This window comes from Canis lupus, chromosome 18, assembly GCF_048164855.1.
Source record: "Canis lupus baileyi chromosome 18, mCanLup2.hap1, whole genome shotgun sequence".
NCBI lineage: Eukaryota > Metazoa > Chordata > Mammalia > Carnivora > Canidae > Canis > Canis lupus.
Genome location: NC_132855.1, coordinates 46797748 through 46820089, shown reverse-complemented (window position 1 = coordinate 46820089; position 22342 = coordinate 46797748). Strand labels below are relative to the sequence as shown.

The 22342-nt window shown below is 35.1% G+C and overlaps 1 protein-coding gene across 30 annotated transcripts in view; it reads left to right on the top strand.

Annotated features, from left to right (window-relative positions):
- The window catches only part of ADAM22 (ADAM metallopeptidase domain 22), a 224622-nt gene that overhangs the window by 172754 nt on the left and 29526 nt on the right, over positions 1-22342 (top strand). For 27 of the 30 annotated variants that reach the window (XR_012011081.1, XM_072784293.1, XM_072784299.1 and 24 more), the window contains 10 exons: positions 148-240; positions 3788-3868; positions 6617-6667; positions 6893-6956; positions 8441-8546; positions 9333-9452; positions 12558-12726; positions 15583-15697; positions 18316-18406; positions 21845-21862. Coding sequence is in view for 29 of the 30 variants with exons in the window: in XM_072784293.1 (XP_072640394.1) it covers positions 148-240; positions 3788-3868; positions 6617-6667; positions 6893-6956; positions 8441-8546; positions 9333-9452; positions 12558-12726; positions 15583-15697; positions 18316-18406; positions 21845-21862 (908 nt within the window). In the remaining variant the exon portion in view is untranslated. The remainder of the gene's footprint in view (positions 1-147; positions 241-3787; positions 3869-6616; positions 6668-6892; positions 6957-8440; positions 8547-9332; positions 9453-12557; positions 12727-15582; positions 15698-18315; positions 18407-21844; positions 21863-22342) is intronic. The other 3 variants (XM_072784314.1, XM_072784300.1, XM_072784296.1) reach the window with 1 other exon arrangement.

The window sequence follows — 22342 nt, the reverse complement described above, 5'->3', positions numbered from 1 at the left end:
CAGAGCTGGTGTTATGTGTGGAAATTTCATAGGCTATATGGAAGAAAGATTTTTATTGGAGGGTTATACATTTATTTAAAAATTATCCTGGTACTTTCAGAAAATGATGCCATTTTATGATGTTTTGCAAATGTTTATATTCCTTAGGAGTGTGTCCTTGAAGGAGCAGAATGTTGTAAGAAATGCACCTTGACTCAAGAGTCTCAATGCAGTGATGGTCTTTGTTGTAAAAAGTGCAAGGTAAATAAACATTAAGCAATGACTAATTGACAGAAAAGAGGATGTATGTGATTAAATCATCAAGGCTAGGCAAATATAATAATAATAATACTGTCTAACATGTATTAAATGACTAAGTGCCACCTGCTTTACAGGATCCTCACAGAATCTTTTGAAGTCTCATTACTATTTTTATTCCTACTTAACGGCTGAGAACACCAAGGCATGTACTGATTAAATAGTTGCCCAGGGTGTTGTACCAAGTTAAGTCAGACAGCTGGGTCCTGGAACTTGTTTACTTCCCAGTTTTTCTTCTCATTACTGCCTGCCTGAGGTGCATGCCCATTAACCAAAGTCAGATGTTCTTAACCTTCAAGTGTTTTTCTTTTCTTTGTAAAGCCAAGTTGATATTTCAATAGATTCTTCTTTTCTGCTGCTGTGCTTAGTTTATTTCTTGCATTAGCTATTGAAGGAGCAGAAGCTATACTTTTAGACATGATAACATCTTATGTGTATTACCATGCACCATGCAAGAGAGTTTAGAATTCATCTTTATGCACATTGTTTTCATCATCCCAATAGCATCCTACGCCTGTCCCCAAATATTTAAGGCTTAACATCATAACCAGAAGATATTTGATCCTTACCTTTTTTTAAGGAAATCTATTTCTTTTTTCTCTTCTTATATAAAATATTGTATAATATTCTGTATTAGCTCTAAGGTTTAGTGTCCATTTCAGTATGTATGTTTTGTGGAGGCACTGCCTGGAACTTAACCAGTAATTGGTACAGGTTCCTTAGTAAATATTTGTTGAATGAATAAATAAATATGCACAGCACTCTCTTATTGACTATTTGCTGATTGACTAACTTTCATCTAATGAGGGAGAGTGGGAAAGAACCTATCATATTAAGTATCTACTGTGTGCCAGATACTGTGTGCCAGATACAATCAAAGAGATTGTGTTAAACACTTTCAATTTATATCATCATGTATCTGGGTTTCTCGGTCCTGGCACTGTCAACATTTTTGGCTGGATAATTGTTTTGTTTTGAGAGTGTGTCTTGTATATTGTAAGTTATTTAGCAACATCGCTGACTTCTACCCACTTAGATAGAAGCACCACCCCTCCCAGTCATGACAACCAGAAATATTTCCAAACATTGCCAAATGTCCCCTTGGGGGCAAAATCACTGCTGGTTGAGACGACTGTTGTAGGTAATGCTCATAACCACACTTTTGGGATAGGCATTATTATCCATATTTTTCCAGTTGAGCATTCCTGGTGTCAGGGAAGTGATATGACCTGCATATGCTCATTCAGCTATTAAGAAATAGATGTGAAGTTACATCACAGATCTGCTGGCAGCAATTTTTGTTGTTTCTACTTTACAACTATGTCTCTGGCAGCTTTTTAAGACAAGCCACTGGCAGAGATCTCTGAAAGCACTCTAAAAAAGGAAGATTAAATCAAATATGAAACAGCATTTTAAGATTTAGATTGTGTCATCTGTTTAGTCTGTCATCTTCCCCAACTGCCATAAAAAGGGTCCCAATCATTTATTTTAATCCTCAACGTTTTTAGTCTGCCCGTTTGTAAGATATCATTTTTATTTTGATGTATAGATTTAGACTTTTTGTGATATGAACATTTCAAGTAACAAATTCAAAATAATAGAATTACAATATATACAATAAAATGTCGTGATTAACTACCTCACAAAGTAAGCTGCAGCTATAGCAGTCAAGTAAGAGCTTTTTGCCAATTTCACTATCTTGCACTCCCAGCTCTTTCTCCATCCTAAACTCATCAAGGAGCCAGAGGCAGGATAATGAATGGAGAAGGGGGAATAGAAAAACAGGCTGAGAAATCCTGTGTATCTCTATTTATTCTATATGCATATATGCTAAAGTATATCTAAATCAGAGTTGGCAAACATTTTGGGGAAAGGGTCAGGTAGTAAATTGTTTAGGCTTTGTAGGCCATAAGGTCTCTGTCTCAGTTACTGAGTTCTGCCTTTGAAAACAGTCATCAAAAATATAGAAACAAAAGTGTTCCAATAAAACTTTATCAAAACATATGACCAGCCACTTTTTGCCCTGGAGCCATAATTTGCTAACCACTACTGTGAAACATTGCTAATTGACTTGTTTATTTTTTTTGTTCACTCATTAGTAAGTTCCAAGAAGGCAGGGATTTGGGTCAGTTTATCTACTGCTGTATCCCAGCACTGAGAGCAAGTTGTCCTTCACTATGCTTTCTTTTAAAAGTGTCTTGGCAGTTCTTGAGGATTCACACTCTCATATAAACTCCATCTTAAATATGCTCATATTTCCACTTCAGACTCTAAAATTGTGGCTTACCGCAATCCCAAGAAGTTGGAAGGAAGAGAACCAGAGTATATGAATTTAAATTGTCCTGCTTATTTCTTTATTTTCATGGCCTATTTACCCCACTAAAATGTGAATTCCTTGCAAACAGGATTCTTGTATTTTGTTCTCCACTGAGTCCCCAGTGCAAGAAACTGCCTGGCACATTTTAAGTGCCTAAGAAATACTTGATGAATGAATGAACACAAATCTTGTTCAGATCTTCTAAAAAATATCTGTTGAAATCCCGATTAGAGTTGGCAGTGTACTATTCATAGTCTATGGACAATAGGAAACTAAGTGCTTGGAGGGTTATGAGCAAGGGAGAGAAGATGAAAGCTGGTGGGGGAGAGAGGGTCTGAGTAATGTGTATGTTTGTATGAGCAGACATAAAAACACAGGAGGATCTAGTCCCCAGTATTAGCATTTTGGAGAGGGAAAGAGAATGAGATTGAAGAGAGGGGAAGGATGATGACTTTGTGTATCTATATTTGTTTTTTTATAATGAGTACTCTCACAATTTATAAATTCAGTGAATTTAAAATTTTATTTGTAACTCCTACACCTACAAGAAATATTTCAGGTGATTGCAAATAGGCAGGAAAAAAAAAAGAAAAGAGAAAAACCCTTTTCATACACAGGTACCAACAATAGAAACATTAGACAAGAATAAAAGATCACAGCATAGATCTATATAAAAATGAGACCTGAGACAAAGGACAGTATGGGAAGAAATCACTTTACCAGAAAATCTAACTTTTGCAATTCAGCCTAGAATGTAATGTTCAGAATCTTGGCAGATAAGGCAAAAAAAAAAAAAAAAAAAGTAAAATGATGAAGGTGCCAGTAAGAATGAAGAGTAAAGTGCAAATCCAAAGCCTTTTTTGAGAGGAAGAATTAGTAGAAATTGGACTGGCTTGTCCTTCTGGGGAGATGGCTCATCAAGACCCATCCTATTTTAGTAGATATTGTAAGACTTACATGTGATGACTGTGTAGATTATTTCATAAACCAGAAGCTTTTCCTGAAAGCTATTAAATGAACAGTTCATTCAGTAATGTGGTTTTCACAGATTACCATCTTAAAATTGCTTGAGATATTCCTATCCAAGAAGACTCATTTTGCTTTTCTTTTGAGATGGTACTGTGTGAGATTTTTTTTCCAACAGTTTTGCACATTGATTTTTGTTCATTTTAGTTTCAGCCTATGGGGACCGTGTGCCGAGAAGCGGTAAACGATTGCGATATTCGTGAAACATGCTCGGGAAATTCAAGCCAGGTAATTTACAGAATCATTGTTCTAAACTCAATGGGAAAGAGCAGGGGTAGCTATAGTGCACTGGTCCCCAAGCAAAATGTAAAGGAACAGGATATCATGTCTTTTTCACATCACTTCTCACTCTCCCATTATTTACTTCTCAGGAATTTCAGTTTCAGTAATCAGACCCTGAGCTGATGTGTAGCATCATTTTATCTCAGTGCTGAACTAACCTCAGACTGCAAGACTGCCTTAACTATTTCATTTCTGTTTTTAAGTAAAGAGTAAAAGGCATTTGCTTTTTGTCTAATTTTCCCTCCAGCTGGTTGAAACAGGAGCCAGCCAACACAGAGAGACCCACAGAGCGCTAGTTCGGAGGAGGAGTCTGTTCTTCTGTCTTGACTCTTCTTTATCTGAGATCATATGCACCACCTCACCCATTAATAATCATGTAGTTGTAAGTGGAGAAGATGGAGAAGCTGATAAACTTTGGTGAGGGTTCACAGATTTCACATGGTGATTATATTTCCAGACAGTCCTCAGTTTGTGTGGTAGTGTAGGGCGATAACAACGGCCATGCAAGCTGAAATCATGTAAAGTCATCTTAATAATCAGTGCAAAACATTACAGTTGTGCTGTGATCTTTAAAAAAAAATGTCAGCATACTAAAACCTTTCTTACTCTTTGTTTTAAGTTAATAGGGAAATGAAAAAATAAACTGATATTTATTCAGCCCACTAACATAAAACAGAAACATTGAGAATTACAAATTTTATTTCTTTGTAAAATCGTATCAGGAGAAGTTTGGGCTGTGCATACCTTCTGGCCATAAGCCTTAAGATCGATCATCAGCATCTTTACTATAGCTTTGTTGAATTGTCAGACTCCCTTCTAAGTTTGGATCAGCTTTTGACATTTTATCCTTTGCACTTTCAATGTCATGAAATACCTCCAAGAGATGTGAAAGTGTCAATGTGAGGGGTTTTTTTGTTTGTTTGTTTTTGCCAAATAGCAGTATCAATGTGCCCAGTCAGTGATTTTTTTTTTTTTTTTTTTTGCTGTGACTCAATTTACAATTGATTTGAATTTCAATTCTAGTGTCATCATTTTTCATTTGTTTTCTGGATTTTCATCTTTGCTGCCCAATTCCCTCTTAGGATTATCTAGTTTTATAAAACGTCACTCACCTGCTATTACCCAGAGACAGAAAGGCAACACCACACCTACAGCCTTTGTTGTCTGTGCACAAACTAAATGACCACAGGCAGTGACCAGTCACTGACAGACTTTGCAAAAAGTGACATGCCATCATTGACCATGATGGGCAACTGTTATATACCTAGTGAGCATGGAATGAAAGGCTAGTAGCAGAGTTTGTGCTTTAGGCAGTTACAGTTATTATGCTTTGGTAACTGAAATTGGAACTGTGTTATTGGGGTACTGATGTCATTTCACAAAACCATGATATCTGAAATTCATGTATATTGGAGCTATGAAAAGCAAGGACAGCCTACATATTTTTCCTCTAGAGAAGAGGGATTCAGTAATAGTATATCTGCATTAATCATTAAAAGGCTTTATTTTAAAGGTAGTCATCCTAAGAGACTAAAGATCTTTTTTGTAGAAGTATTTTATTTTCTTACTATCTAATTGGCATTGTTTTTATAAGCTAATACTTAGTGATAAAAAGGGTATGATGAATGATTGCCTCATATGTTCCTGGAGGGAAAGTATATTAGAGCCACTTCTTTGGACTGTGATTATAAAATAAGCTGGAGCTTTAAAAAAGAATCTAAAATCCAAAGATGATGTATAAAGATGCTCTTGTTGAATTAGTTGTAACAATAACCTGGAGGCAGTTATAAGTGAATATTGTAGTATATTGGTTATATGGTTTGTTAGCTCAATGCAGTGTATTATACCCACCAAAGATGATACCTACAATGAAGCTTATTATGACCTGAGGAAATTCATGTGATGAAAGTATAAGGGGAAGAAGCAGGACATCAAATATTATCTGTAACTTGATGATGTACTAGTATTTAAAAAATCAAATTTCGTAGAAAAAGGTAGAGAAAAAATATACCAAAATATAAAAAGATGTTGTCTTTGAGTGGTGGCTCTCTCTTGAGAGGCTTTCTTTCTTTCTTTTACATTTCCTGCATTTTCTCAAGGGAGTATATAATTATAAAGATAGAAAAAATGTATAATAAAATCTTAAATACTGTTTATTAAGAATGTTTTGCAGTTTTCTGCAATTGCTACAAGGGAAAAATGGGGCTATAAATATGGTTTTTTCTACTGTGCCTAAGTTGGACTTCTGCTCAAGAGGCATTTTAGGAGTAAGGGCTGTGTGCTTCCCATGGCAAAAAAAAAAAAAAAAAAAAAAGGAGGAAACTAGTTATTGCTCCGTTTATGTTGGCATCCTCCTTGCTTCTGTTTTGTGCTCTTGTTTTTCTTGCTCTGAGGAATAGTGTATAAAGCAAGATGCTCTGAAATGTTAGGGTTGGCTGAGGCATAGCATCAGTTCTTTTTATTTGCTACTGTGTAATCAACTGGTAGATCCATACTTTTAGGGGAAAGTGCACCAATTGTTGTATTTCCTTTTGCTTCCTCTTAATCTTTTTTTGTTTTTATTTTCAGATGTTTTAAGGGACTTAGCCATATTATCAGACTTTTATTTTCAAAAAACATGAAAACATTACAAGGATTAGTTCAGCCAGATATTTTGCTGTGCACTTGGTTCATAGTTCTGTTTTCATTTCCTAGTGTGCCCCCAATATTCATAAAATGGATGGATATTCATGTGATGGTATTCAGGTAGGTTACTTCATCTTTACCTAAATCTTTCATGTGTACCAGCATGAAAGAAAATACTTAAATCTTATCAAAATAGGAAAATCAATTTAAATGTTTTGTGATCAATTCTGAAGACAAAAGGTTTTATAATACTCACCTACTAGTTTTCCCAGTCGTATTTTCTTTTTTCAGTGGTCCAGCATAAGCAGACATTGCATTTTTAATTGGTATGCTTTTCCATTTTAGGGGATTTGCTTTGGAGGAAGATGTAAAACCAGGGATAGGCAATGCAAATACATCTGGGGGCAAAGTAAGTAAAGAGTGTGCCTGGATCCTTTTCAAAGTTTAATATCGGTCAAAGGACATGTGAGCTGGAAGTAAATTTTCAACCACTTTATGACCAGAGGATTCTCAAAGACACTTTAGGTCTTACTAGGAGCACTGTTATGGCCATTAGGGAAAAGTAACTCCATTGAGAAGACAGTTGGCTAGTTGGTTGTGCCTTTGGACAAGAATGAAGGTGCCTTGCTGCTGGGCAGATAAAGTCCACTCCAGGGTGTGCAGCCTGGGGAATAGAGCAAGCCTCGATTTCAGTTCCATTCACAGTTTCCTCAGCTGAGGTCCTTAAGCGAAACCTGTACAATCATATGTGATGGGCATGGACCCTGGATAGGGCACCCTGGCTTGGCTAGAGTTACTTTTTCTTCCTAAACTATCTCTCTTAAAGTCTAATTGGCTTTCCTAATTACAAATCACCTTCTGCTGAGGTAGCTGTGCCATGTCAGAAAAAAATTATAGCTTTATTGCTTTCAAAGTTTGTCAGATTTTCAGAGGGAAATATCTAATATTTGTATCAAACATTATTTAAATTGTATCTCTGTGTAAATGTGTATTTAAATACTCTTCCATATATTTCTTTGAAGGCAATTTTTGCTTTGAACTCTTTCAGTAAACAATTTGTAGTAAGAAGTAAGCTATAAAGATAATCTTTAATTGTCACAAATAGTGGCTATATTCTTTCTGAGAGTGCAAGTATATGCCCTCTTGTGAATAACTGGGGAATGGGAGAAAATACACAAATACAGAAAAAAAACCTACCAATGTGATTTTTTTTAAATAGACACAAACAGTTATCTTTGATTAGTTTGCAAAAGTCATTTTGTTCTCACTCTAGGGACAGTTCCATCAACCAGCCCTGTCTTTAGCCAAGATAAAGTCCTGATAAAGAACCTGACATAGCTTAAAATGTTATTTGACTGTCCTAGATTTAGTGTGAATTCAAGCTTGTCTAAAGCCAGAATGAAATTAAATTGTTTTTTTGATAGTTGTTAAGAATTAGTATAAAAGGTGGAAGTTATACTACTTTTTTTTGAATCTTTAGTTACAGTGCCTCGTTATTTTAATAAACTTGTCATTATGATTAATAAAAGTTGCCAAGTGAGAAATTTGTGTTTTACATTTGCACTGAGATTAAAATGTGGAGTATTTATTCCAGGAACAATTTGGTAACATCTTCACCTAATTAGTGGCCAAATTCTGAGGGTGTTGTTCTTGGAACCTATAGCCTCTGTCTCATCAAAGATCTACATAGATTTGTTTTCCAAATTTCCAATGAAGAATGTAACTGAGTTATGGATATAAAGGACAACTCTTGAGAACCACGGACACAGTTTTTGGACTTGGCCACATTGTCTTAAAGAAGAGCCCTTAAATGGCTACTTTCCCTTATTACAAGCATTTTGAGCTGCTCCTGTGTTGTATCCCTCACTGATGGAAAACTCTGTTCTGCTCCAGAGGTAATGGCATCAGATAAATACTGCTATGAGAAACTCAATATTGAAGGGACCGAGAAGGGTAACTGTGGGAAAGACAAAGACACGTGGATACAGTGCAACAAACGGTGAGATGGAGAAGTTTGCCCAGTAATTTTTATTTTTTCTCTAGCTGATGAAGTTTGATATTTCCATATATTATCTTGATAGTCTGCTAATCATTCTTGACAAAATATTTATTAGTATACGTGTTTTTATTATGTATTTTAGTAATTAAAATATGCTAGATATAGAAAATATGTCAATATTTAATACCACTGGAAATATTTCAGAAGTTAAATTAGAATTATATGTGATAGTTGAGGAAATAGTGGATTATATTGAAAAAGGGATCATGAGTCTATGTGGCTGAAAATCTAATATATAGAATCTAGTGTGTGTGTGTGTGTGTGTGTGTATATATATATATATATATATATATATGTAAATTTTTAATTCTGGGGAAACAGTTTGAAGAAAGAGCTGTATTCCAGTACTCATCCAACAGTCATTTATTCACTTGTCAAATATTTTTAAAAATGTTTTAGCATATCCAGTAATGTGTTCTAGGGAAAGAGATTCTGATCTAAAAGAAGTATTTTTGGTGGATAATTTCCTTTAAAGAAATGCTTGAACTAACGGACAGTAAAGGAAAAGCTAGAAAACAATTGGGATTTTGGTATATGGATAACATGTTCAGAGAATACACTTTTAAAGGAGGAGGTAGACTGTTTTGGGCTTAACTTCTAATTTGAGCAAATAAAATATGGTTGATTAAGAAAAATCCTAAAATAAGCTAAGATTATTGTTCTAACTATACATGGTTTGTTCTCTCTTTGGGGAAAGAAGTAAATAATTGGTGTCTTTTAACACAGGGATGTGCTTTGTGGTTACCTTTTGTGCACCAATATTGGTAATATACCCAGACTTGGAGAACTTGATGGTGAAATCACATCTACTTTAGTTGTGCAGCAGGGAAGGACATTAAACTGCAGGTAATTATCTCCATTCTGTGAGAACATTGATTCCTCAAAGGAATGCCATGTAGGGTTACTTTGGTTTTCTGTTCCCATGAGTGTTAGCAAGGTGAAACAGAATCTAGCCCATAGGGGTGACCAAGTAAATCTTGATACAAAAAGGTTGAAAAGAAGGTAAGAATTAGTTGACTATGCTTGCTGGAGTTATATTTAATGGGTTAAGAAAATCTTACAGGACTTAGTTTGTATTTAATTCCTGTCAGTGAAAATGACTCAGAGCGCCTGGGTAAAATCAGCAGATTAAATATATGCGTCTTCCTTTACTCCCTTCTGAAATCCCACTAAAATGACACTAAGTGAGTTTTTTTTTTTGTTTTTTTGTTTTTTTTTAGAATTCATGTGTATCTACAGGGAGGTAAAAAAAAGGGAGCAACAGTAACAAAATTAACAAAACAGTAACAAAATTTTTGAGTGTGGAGAGCCAAATGGATGTGTGGCAAATGATTGTCAAAACTAAGAAACCTGAATTCCTGAGTCGGTAATGGAGAAAATGGAGAGCTACATAGTACATCAAATCACTTCCCCAAAGGCTCAAAAATTGGCAGCGTGATCTACTTCTGAGAGACAGAGTAAAGGTTTCAGGGACAGGGAAGGGTTAAAATAAAGAAGATAGTTGAAAGTCTGCTAACAGATTACTTCCTGACTCACCTAAACTGAGATTGCTCACCCTCCCATGGAAGATTTGAGCTTTACATTCTGCACATAATAAAACAGATTTCCATACTGAAGGACAACTGGCAATATTGATATCAGAGTGTATGTAAGTGTTCTAGCCTCATCCATGTTCAGCCAGAAAGCCCTAAAATTTCCTATCATTTATCTGATTTCTCAACCCAAAATGAGCTGTTTATCAGACATGTGAAGGAAGACACTGATACACATACATGCGTACACACACATACACAAAAAGATAAAAACAACCAGAAAAAAGGGTACCTATCGATATTTATGAGAAATATCTATCATGAAGTAAGAATGCAGTGCTATTTTTTTTTTAAATGAAGAACATTCATAGAAACAAATGCTGTTGGAAATTAAAAATATAGAGGTAGAAATTAAACTCAGTAGTTGAAATGATCTCCCAGAAAGTAGAGCAAAAGCAGCTAAAGGAGTGAGACAAAGAGAAAATCTCACCAAGTTGGAAGAGAAATGATGAACAGGGAAAATAGCAGGGAAGAAATCGTCAGTGAGTGACTTAGATTGTCTACCAAGAATGGACTTGAGTTCCTACATTGAGAGGCTCACTAAGTACAGGTACAATGAATGAAATTAGAGGACGTCTAAACCTATCATTATGCAACTTCAGAATCTTAGGACAAAGAAAAGAATCCTGAATGTTTACAGGGAGGAATAAAAAAAGGATCAAGCTTAAGATCTTTCAAGGAGCCCTGAGGGCCAGAAGACAATGGAGAACATGATTTCTGAACTAAGTTCTGTACCCAGGCAAAATAACAATCAAGTATGAAGGCAGAAAATATACACAACTTTTAGATATACAGTTTTCCCCATAAATGTATTCCCTGATACCCTTTCTCAGGAAGATATTAGAAATTGTGCTGCACTAAAATGAAAGAATAAACTAAGAAAGGGAAAGGTTGGGCATATAGGAAACAAGATGCCCACCATTAAGACTCAGGCCAATCCTGCAATGATTGGTGAGGGGAAATCCCAGACATTACAGTTCTGCACAAGGTACAGTGGGCAGCCAGATCAGACAGGAGCAGGGCACACTCCAGTTAATAACTCCAGGAGAGATTTCTACAGGAAGATGAATTGATGCTCAGACATATCTTGAGGATTTTGGGGCCAGCAGTTTGATTAGTTTTGCATTAATGACAAATTCTTAGAAAAACTAGGTAAAAAGACAACAAACAAATAAGAGACTTGCTAATCTAAGGGGAAATGAAAAGTACAGGAAAAGATTTAATTATGGCATACTGTATCACTCAACTGAATAACATTAACATAGTCCTAAAAATGTGCATTTTTATTGATTTGACAATTAAACAAAATTTATGGTGGGAGGATAGGAGAAAGATATAAATTGTCAGATTCCATTGAGGGAAGTCAGTTGATAGTATCTGAGATGGAAAAATAAAAAATAGTAACACAGACTCATTATTTAAAGATATGTACACAAATAACAAAAGAATCAATTAAATGTAGACAGTGGTTTCCTCCAAGGAGGGATATATGATGGAGGAGAGGGCACTGGACCACTTTATTGGATTTTTAAAAACCAATTTGTCTGTTTGGCTCTTTAAACTATATGCATGTCTCATTTTGATAAAAATGAAAGGAGATTTATGTGCTGACATTGACATGGTACCATATGAATAAATTAATTATGAGTTTACATTTTAACCCTATTCTTTTTTTTTCTATATAACTTGTAGGCTTGTTATATTGAATAGTGAAGTTACAATAACTTAGCCACTCTCAAATATAATTTTTAAATTAGCAGTCTTCTTGGAAAATATAAACCCAAACCACTTTCCATCCATGTTTGAAACATGTGTGAAATCTTGAAACCTACTTATTCAAATCAAATGCTATAATAATGGCTCACTTGACTTGTACATGAGCCAAGGCAAAGTGATAAAGCTGTTTCAATTTAGGCCCTCGATATAATGTTTAAATACTAAAATATGTCAATGTCTCTGAAAGGAATTAGATCAAAAGATTCAATTGCTTTCTCCATTTAGAGGTTGAAAATGGTTATGCTATTGGTTTTTATTAGATAATAAATAGAAAAATAGAGAAAGTAGTATTGCCCACTTTTTAGTATTGTTTTGTTTTGCTTTTAGTGAGAGAAAGACAGCATGCATGCTTGAACAGAGGGTAGGAGCAGAGGGAGAGTGAGAATCCCAAGCAGGTTCCATGCTCAGCCCAGATATAGGGCTCTATCTCACGACCCTGAGATCATGACTTGAGCTGAAATCAAGAGTTGGACACTTAATCGACTGAACCACCCAGGAAACCCCACTTTTTAGATTTTAAGCAGATTCTCAAAATGAATGTGAATTAATTGAGTCCTCTTTTCTTTTTGTTCTCTGTTTTTAGTGGTGGGCATGTGAAGCTTGAAGAAGATGTAGATCTTGGCTATGTGGAAGATGGAACTCCTTGTGGTCCCCAAATGATGTGCTTAGAACACAGATGTCTTCCGGTAGCTTCCTTCAACTTTAGTACTTGCTTAAGCAATAAAGAAGGCACTGTTTGTTCAGGAAATGGAGTAAGTGTTCAGTACCTTACCATAGAGAAACTCCTCTATTCTTTCATATCACAGAAGTAGATATGACCCTAACCTGCTTATTTTGTAAAAATGGAAAATATGCTTATTCATGTTGCTAGCTGGCACGTAAACAGTTATTTGGTCATAGTCATTGGAATATTTCTGTTGTGTGATCTGTGCAAGCCTAGGAATAAGGAAAAGTATAATCTTCCAAACCAAATTCTTCTGTTTCTTTCTTATTATGTTAATGTGATTTCATATAATATAATGTCAGTTTTCTACAAGTGATCTGGGAGAGAAGTTTTAATAAACTATAAAGGGATTTTTTAAAAATATTTTATTTATTTATTCATGAAAGATGCACACAGAGAGAGAGAGAGAGAGAGAGAGAGAGAGAGGCGCCGACACAGGCAGGCTCCATGCAGAGAGCCCGATATGGGACTTGATCCCGGGGCCCCAGGATCATGCCCTGGGCTGAAGGCAGGCACTTAACCGCTGAGCCACCCAGGGATTCCCTATAAAGGGATTTTAAAAGAGTGTAAAAAAAGTGTAAATAGGGGCATTGACCACAATATTTAACAACTGGTATGGTCCAGTCACTGAGCAATTAGAATAGATCATAAATACCTGCTGTAGCCACACCAAGTGTGTATTAGTTGAGGATAACTCCTAGAGGTAAAAACTGAATAAGTCGGGGAAATAAATGTTGATCACAGATGAAAAGAAAAAAATGGCATTGTTTAAAGGACTAAATTCTATTCTTTTCAGTGATATATCTGATAATGTCCTATATAAGTGAGTTTATAAATTAGCTAAACATGCTCTAATAGTGATCACAGTTTGGTCATTTTCAGTTAGGAATTCCTATACTAATAAAATCATCTTTGCTTCTTTTTCCTTTTGGCATGCACTATGATTTTTTTTACCCTAATTAGATTCTTTGCTTGAACTGGTCATATTATCCAGTTGAGGTAAAGGATCCCTGTTCTGAAATTGTAAACCTTTAATCCTGGTCATTGCATGTAGATCCTCCAGGAATATGCCAAGAATTTTCTAGGGAGGTCTTATCAATAGTAACTCTTTGGCAAAGGATACAAATTCTTAAGGCAATGAAAATAGAGAAGGCACATGGTAAGTGGTTCTGCTCCTGTAAAGGACTTAGCTCCTGCTAAGTCCTGTTTCTTGAATAAGTTGAGAAGATATTAAGGGGTAATGCTTTTGGGGGGAATGCAACAAAAACTTGATCATTTATGCTAATGATAACAATGTCTTCTTCATCTAGAGATTCTGAGTATATAACATAGAGATCAAACAGTTTTGTTAATAAACCATTTGTTTAGCAAATGAATAAAAGTGATAGACACAAGTAATTCAGGAAGCAAATATTATCCAAATAATTTGCAATAATTATGCATCATACAGAGATATTATATCCTATGTATTTTTAACTCACAGTAACTATATATACAACAAAAATTAAAATGAGGATACAGTAGATACTCTATGTACTCTACATTATGTAGTTAAGAGTATGGGCTTGGGATCAGACAGTCTGAGTTTGAATCCCATCTCTATTTCTTACTAACTGGGTGAGATTTGGCAACCTATTTAGCCTGTGTGTGATTCAATTTATTCCCCTATAAAATGAAAATAATAATAATATTGCCTGCCTTACAGGATTGTTATGAAGAATGAGTGAATTATATGTAATATTTAACTTATATGTAATATTTAAGACAATGCCTGAGGCATAGTGCATGTTGAATAAATGTTTGCTAGACTGTATTGTGATCACTGTACACTGGAGTCACTGTTCTTGTCACTCTGTCATTGTTGTATGGTGTGGAAACTGATATTTGGAGAAGCCAGTTGACCTGGTTAAAGTCCATTAATAAGATAGGGATGAAATTGGCAGTCACACACTGGCCTTTTGACTTTAAATCTAAACCTCTTTCTGCCTGCATATCTGTCAATCTGCAGAAGTTTGATAATTGAATTAATTTGAAATCTGCAGTTTCTTATCATATTTTATAGTTATGTTTAGATGTGGCTGTATGTTATCTTCTTGTGCACTAGATCAGAGCAAAGACAGAAAGTGATCCAGTGAAAACTTACCTCCTGAAGAACTTTTCTGATCTTAAACCTAATTGGATTCTTTTCTACTTCCCATTCCATTCAAAGTTGTTTTGAAGTATAAGATCTAGGTGTAGATTCTGTTTCCTGGATGTATAAGTGACTATAGATTATTGTCTTATAATTTTAAAAAATTGCCATTTTATGTGAAATTTTTTCCTTACATTTTGTTTGAGGGGTTTGTGGTTTCCATGATGCGGAGGTCGCTCATCAATAAAGCTTAGGTTGAGGTGCCAGGGCTGTAACTTTGTGAAACTTTCTTCTTAGACCACTGTAAGAGACCTTCCCTTTTCTTCCTTGGATTTCTCTTTATCTTATCTGCTTCCTGAAAGATGAATACAATTTTGGTATAAAGACCCTTTCTTTGGAAGAAAGAAAATTTTATATTGGATAATTGGCAAATGATTGTATTTCTGCCTACTTTTAAAACTCTCCTATAAAGTTAATGCAATTCAAAACAATAATTTCATTGATTTCTTTTTAGACTATGAATTGTTTCCACCTGTTAAAATTTTATTCCCTTCGGGTCTAACTGCTGATCTCTAGAAAATGTTATTTTAGGTACTTGAGTAGGAAATCAGGTAATTGGTATGAAGAAGAAAGTACTAATAATTTTTCAGCACCATCAAATTCTAGCCATATAACAGTTAGAAATCAGTGCTTAATTTTCATACCTCTATACCAAAGAGTTGACCTGTACTCTTGATTAATTTTGGATTTCAGATTTGCAGTAATGAGCTGAAGTGTGTTTGTAACAGACACTGGATAGGTGCAGACTGTAGCACTTACTTCCCTCACAATGATGATGCAAAGACTGGTATAACTCTTTCTGGCAATGGTAGGTACTTGATTTGGTGCCGTTACATAGTTTTTACACATAATGAAAGAGAATTGCTCTTTAGATTGTTTCATTCAGATCATTTTTATTTATTTATTTACTTATTTATTTTGATCATATTTATAGTTCAAATATGATCTACAACTGGGATCCTCAGTATGAAATTGATATTTTCCATTTTATTGTAATCATGTGTAATATTAAATATAACTTAGTCTAATGATTTAGCTTTATCTTGTCCTACATCAGACTGAGATTTTTCAATTTTTGGGGGAGGGGGGTGACAACAAACCATTTCTTTTAAATGAAGAAAATAGTCCTATTTCTTAACTCTGAACTTAAGGGGAGAATTTTTTATTTGGGGATTGAATAAATAGAAAAAAACAATTGACCAGATTTATTTTTTAAAGATTTTATTTATTTGAGAGAGAGAGAGAAATGTGAGAGAGAGCATGAGCGGGGGGGTGGGGGGGGGCAGTGGACAGAGGGAGAGGGAGAAGCAGGCTTCCCATTGAACAGGGAGCCCGATGTGGATCTCTATCCCTGGACCCTGGGATCATGATCTGAGCTGAAGGCAGAAGCTTAACCATATGAGCTACCCAAGTGCTCCTGAAGAATTAATTTTAAATATCTTGTTGGCTTTAGTATTTTTTATTATAGAATCTCATTTCTATTCAACCCCAGTTCTGTAGACTGAACTATGGGTAATTCTAGAAGTAGTAACCTGACCAAGGTGCCTGGAAGGGGATTAAGGACATGGATAATAAACAGATGCAGATGTAAAAGCTAGAGTGGCCCAAATGGAGAAGTAGAAATTAAATGCAGATAGTTGAAAGAACACATGCCTTAGAGGTAGATGTCCCCTTTTAAACTGTTTTATCATTTTTCATGATTGACTGTTCTGCATTAAATGATGATCAAATCCTGAAGTCCATTCACTTCCAAAGGGTGAGAAAAAAAGATGTTCATTGTAATCATCCAAACAGGCTAAGAATCTGAGCCAAGATGACTTTATCAGGGGAGGTCAAGAATGATGAAGATTCTGGTATCTTCAGTTTTAGCAAAGGTAGTGTGAAGCTTTTTCAGCAGCTAATGTGCAGAGTTGAGGCTTTTCAGGTCCATTAGATTTAAGTGACTTGTCAAAAGTCATAATGTTACTTAGAAATAACCAGGCTAAGCATCTATGTTTATTGATCCCTGTTAAAATTGCTGAAGAAAAGACTGCTATGTTTGGCCTTAGAGTAGGAAAACCCAATGAGCCAGTGAGTCCTCTGGCATCTGCATCCACCCATCCCATGGAGGATGTGCTCAGGGTGGAATCCTCCAGCTTTCTCAGGTGCCCTGCCATGCTTAGGGCTCCCAGACTGGGAGGCTGCTGCTTCTGTCATGGGGATTTGCAGTCTGTCTAGTTGCCCATGATTACGGATTGTTGGCATCCAAAAGGATGCTTCAGGATTGCAGCAAAGAAAGATCTGAGATGCTCTGAGTGAAATAGATGTGGGTGATTTAAACATCTGGTGTAAATCATTATCAGCAAAGCAGCCAGGCCTCTGATTTGCCTTTTCTGCTCTTGAGCCCTCACTTGAGCTTTTTGACTAAACCTTCGACTTCCTGGGCTGCTTACACTGCTAGGATCTCCCTAAATATCACATCTTGGCCTTTCTGACAGCAGATACTGACACCACGCTGCCATTTCTGAATCCAAGTGCCAGCCTTGCCTTGGCCCTCTGCCAGCCTATTGCCGCCTCACCCTTGGGCCTGACCAGCCCCAAGCTCCTGCTCACCACATGCTGTCTTTTCTTTTGATTTTCCCTTCTCTACGATGCCCTAGCCACCATTACCAAGACTGGGAACTAGAGGCCCAGTGCCTGTATTCTCTATCACCTGAGCACTGATTGTATAAATTGAGAGGCACATTTTCTCTCTTTATGAGCTTGCATTTGAGAGACAAAATATCACCCATACAACTGAGAGTGATAAGGACCTTGCATTAGTTGTCAAGATGGAGTGTTAGTGTCAGTCACATTTCTGGAATTCCTGAGGAAGAGGTCAGGGTCAAAAGGAACATGGGTTTCTACAGGTTCCTGTCCAAAGAGTGCTATGGCAATATAGTAGTGTTTTTATCTTTTTGCTTTTTATCTTTACTCCTTCTTGTAGTCCAGTGACCTCATGTTATTTTTCAGAAAATTACATGGGAAATAAAACTGTGCACCATGCACTGGGACAAGAATGAAAAGGGAATGTAAACAAATATTTATGTAAACAAACAATTGATGGGGATTGCTAAGTAATGATGGTTGATTTTTTGTTCCTTTAGAAAACACCAACTTTTTTTTTTACTTCACAGCATTTATGAATGTCAAATCATTATGCTGTACACCTGAAACTTATACAACTTTATGTCAGTTATAAGCTCAAAAAATTAAATAAAAAAGTATTCTCTAAAATTAAGACTTAAAGGGAAAAAATATCCACTTCGTAAGACAAATAATTTTGTGAGTGTGAGGAGTACAAATATGGAGAATAAAATTCCTAAAGGAATTTTATGTCAAAATTTCAGTAATACACACTGATCGCCATTGTTTTCTTTTCTTTTCTTTTTTTTTTTTTTCTTGTAGGTGTTGCTGGTACCAATATCATAATAGGCATAATCGCTGGCACCATTTTAGTGCTGGCCCTCATATTAGGAATAACTGCATGGGGTTATAAGTAAGTGAAACGTCTCAATATTATTACTATTGAAATAAACTTTAAAACTTTAAGACATTTTGTCTAAATGAATTAAGCACCTGGAAAGTTTTGTGTTATTGGATAAATATACCTGCGGTAAAAATCAGTCTGGTTCAACATGCAAACAGTGATTATTCTTGGCATGATTAGAGGTAATAATAATATTTTATTTTCTTAGATTTTGAGATAATTCCCTTCAATTCTAAAAGATAACTCCCTTCTGTTATATTGTTTTAAGACCATTATGTGAGGTAAAATCAATCTAAATCATGTCTTACACTAGGCTGTGTGGATTTGCTCTTTAGTGACACAGGCTCTTGTCACTTAAACCCATACCCAGAAATCTAGGCAAGGCAGTCATGTAGGGAGCATAACGTTTTAGTAACAACAGCAGTGATAACGTCAGTTATCAATAAGAACAGCAGAGGCATATCTGTGTCTACTTACTATGGCCCTACATCGTGCCAGAGGCAAAACTTCTTTATCTTCACACTCAGTATGAGGGAGGCACTATTATTGGTTAAATATTGGGTGTTTGTGAAGAAAATACTGTTCATAGATTTAATTTGTTCAAATTAGGAATCAACTGTAAGTTACAACTTTTAATATGTAACTCTTAAGCTTCAAATTCAGTGTATCAGTTTTTGATTCTTATTTATGAATTTTAAAAAGTTACAAATTATGTAACATTTAAATACTGAATCCCCTTGAACATTTTAGCTAAGTAGATGACTTCAAACGTTCCAAACTTATATATTTAATATGTTTGGTTTCCTTTTAAAGTACTTCAATCTTATAATGTAAAAAAATTTCCTTAGTATCCAAGTATTTTACGTAAGTTTAATAATTGAAACTTAAATATGTTGAACATTAAGTTCTGTTTAACATTTCAACTTAAAATCATTGTTCTGCTGATCTCTGATAACGATGTGTCAGTACTCCTAGGCCTGGGTGTTTCTTTCCATTTGAAGGGCCTGCAATTTTTTCTAGAAATTCTGGCCATTACCCCATTTTATAGCATCCCCCCCCCCCACTATGGGCTAGACTTACTTCACTGAAAGAATAGAGAATTAGAATATTTTAGGCTTCAAATTACACCAACACCTTTCTATAGACTGGCACTATATAATTATATGATGTTGTTATTATTATTATTATTATTATTACCTGACATGGTCTTAAACCAACTCAATTGAAGGAAATTTCTTTGAAAGTGTATATGGCTGTTGCTTGTTGTGAAGTCAAAAACCTGAAAGAGTTTCTTTGGCAGAAAAGAGAGAGCAGTTAGCTTACTGTCAAGATAAATTTTGTATGCTGAAAGCATTAAAATATCCATTGGTGTTTGTGGAAGGCTATATTAACAAATAACACAGACAGCATAGACAGGAAAGTTTAGCATAACATAGTAACTACAGCATCAGACAGCAAAGGAAGGCACAGCACAGTAGGAAAGCTTTGTCTTGATTAAATGAGTACTTCGTCGTGTACCAGCTCATAGATGCTCAATACCTAGGGGCCTCTTTGATGTATAGGCCATTAACTATATTGTATATTTCTATTTGCATGAGTCAATTTCATCAGAACATTTGGAGTTATAAAATTACATGTCTGAAAGAAAGGCTTTTCTGAATATTTATCATTTGATCTTGCTTCATACCTCAGGTGAATTAGCCCCATCTTGGAGTCACACTATTTCCTTGACTTCCCTGATTTAAGATCTGTGTGGTAATTGCCATCACAAGCTTTGCTCTTTTGAAGTAGCTCAGTGGTTTCATTGGTCATGTGAAAAAAGGAAGGCAAAATTATTAGTTTTGTTTTGTGTGATTTTCTACCACCTGCTGATGCAAATTGGTATTTCATGTTTTTGTAATCTTGGAAAAAATTACATTTCAGAAAATATGAAATCTAAACTTCTCTTGCTAATAATATATTACCTGTATCCATTTGTTTTAAGTAGAATTTAAGTACTTCTTTCTGTACTTATTTCTTATTTTTATGAAATTCTTTTAAGATTTCACTATTTTTTTCACTTCTGAATATATGTTCTCTGCATATTCATTAAGGAAAAAGACAAAAATCGTATTCATACAGTATCCTCTTTGTAAATAATTTGAACCTAAATTATGGAAGTTTTAATGCTACTAAACTTATTCAGAATATGTTTAAGAATAGAATGAGAATGTAGAAGTTTTATTACAGGAATTAAATTCATGAATTTCATGTTCTATTTGAAATTCAAAAATGGATTTAGGAGCTGAGAATTCATTTCCTCATTAATCTTTCCTTTTAAGCTTTCTACCCCTTCTCCAAGTCTTGGACTAAGGGAATGGCAGGAATAGGGAGTGAGGAATACTTATTTGGACCTGATGGACCAGTCGGGTCATCAGACTGAGGGAGTAAAAAGTAAAACATACTGAATAGAAAGATTCTGAGGCTTATTCCCTCCCCCGCCTTATGGTTTCAAGTATGAAAAATGTTAAGTTACAAATTGGCACTTTCACTCTCATGAGCTCATCATTAAATTAAGATACTTACAGGGTAAGTACAAATAATATCGATACGGAAACATCCTTGATCTGGGAAGGAAGCCCACTAAGTTACTGGACCTTTCTAACATGTCTTCGAAATATTCGCACTTACCTAGGTCATGATAGAAAATTAGAAATGAAGCCTTTTGAGTTGTAAGCTAAAAGTCACTGATGCCTTACTACTGCACCCTCTAGAATACACTTTTGTTTAATAGCAGTTTGTTTTAAAACTGTAATTTTGTTTTGGTGTATGGCCAAATGGAAAACAGAGACTAAGCTTTGAAAGAAGTATTTCCAGTGTAAAATTTCAGGAAGTAGTGATAACTTACAAGGTCCCTAAAAGTTGTGAATTAATTCTCTACTATATCATCCATGATGAAATAAGATGTCCTAGTGTCCAATCATATCTTCCTATTTGAAATTCTTAGGAAGAGCTTTAGTTTGAGGTATATATTCCAGAAGGAATGAATTATGATTTTTATTTCTATGAAAGGGGTTAATTTAAATAAGTAACTTGAATAAGAATTGACTTTAGAACTTTACTAACTAAAGGTTTAATATGGTACAATTGATATTGTAAAAACAGATATTCTTAAGTAACTGAAGCTTATTTATGCTATTAAAAATAGTTATTTGAAAATATTGTCACTAACCCTTTGGTATCACAAAGATGAAGGAGAGAAAGAGGTGTGTGTGTGTGTGTGTGTGTGTGTATGTGTATGTGTGTGTGATTGTGTTTGTATTCCACATTTTAGTTTTACAATTCAAAATCCTCTAGTGGAGACCTTTCAGCGAATGCTAGAGCTTTCATGTTTACTGCTCTCTCTGAATATACTTCTATAGGTAACTAATTCTTCTTTTTTTCCCTTTTCTTCTTGTCCATGAAAAGAAATTATCGAGAACAGAGGTATGTGATGAGAATAATCTGAACACATAACTGAAAGGTTTAAATCCTACTAGCATCCTTGGAATTCATACATGCAATTATAAATCATGCTGACTTTGTTACTCTGCTGTAGTGATCATATAGCAACCTTGTTTCTCATGACCTTGAAAGGATAATTTTAATAACGGAGCTGTGGGATGTAGCATTTTAACATAGACATATCATTATTTAATTTTAATGGTTCTTTCATCCAACAATACCATAATAATAGAAGTTACTTGTGTTACTTTTATGGTAATATAAATGGAAATGAGTTTTTTCCCCATCTAAAACAAACTTCCTCTATGTTAGGGCATCACTCATGTTTATATAATTGGCTTTTCTTCATCTTTTGAGCAATCTTATTGCCTAGTACTTTCTGAAGGAATTTATTTTTTGTTACTGTTATATTAATAACTTCCACTCATAAATGATAAAATGTATATGGGCACAGTGTTGGGA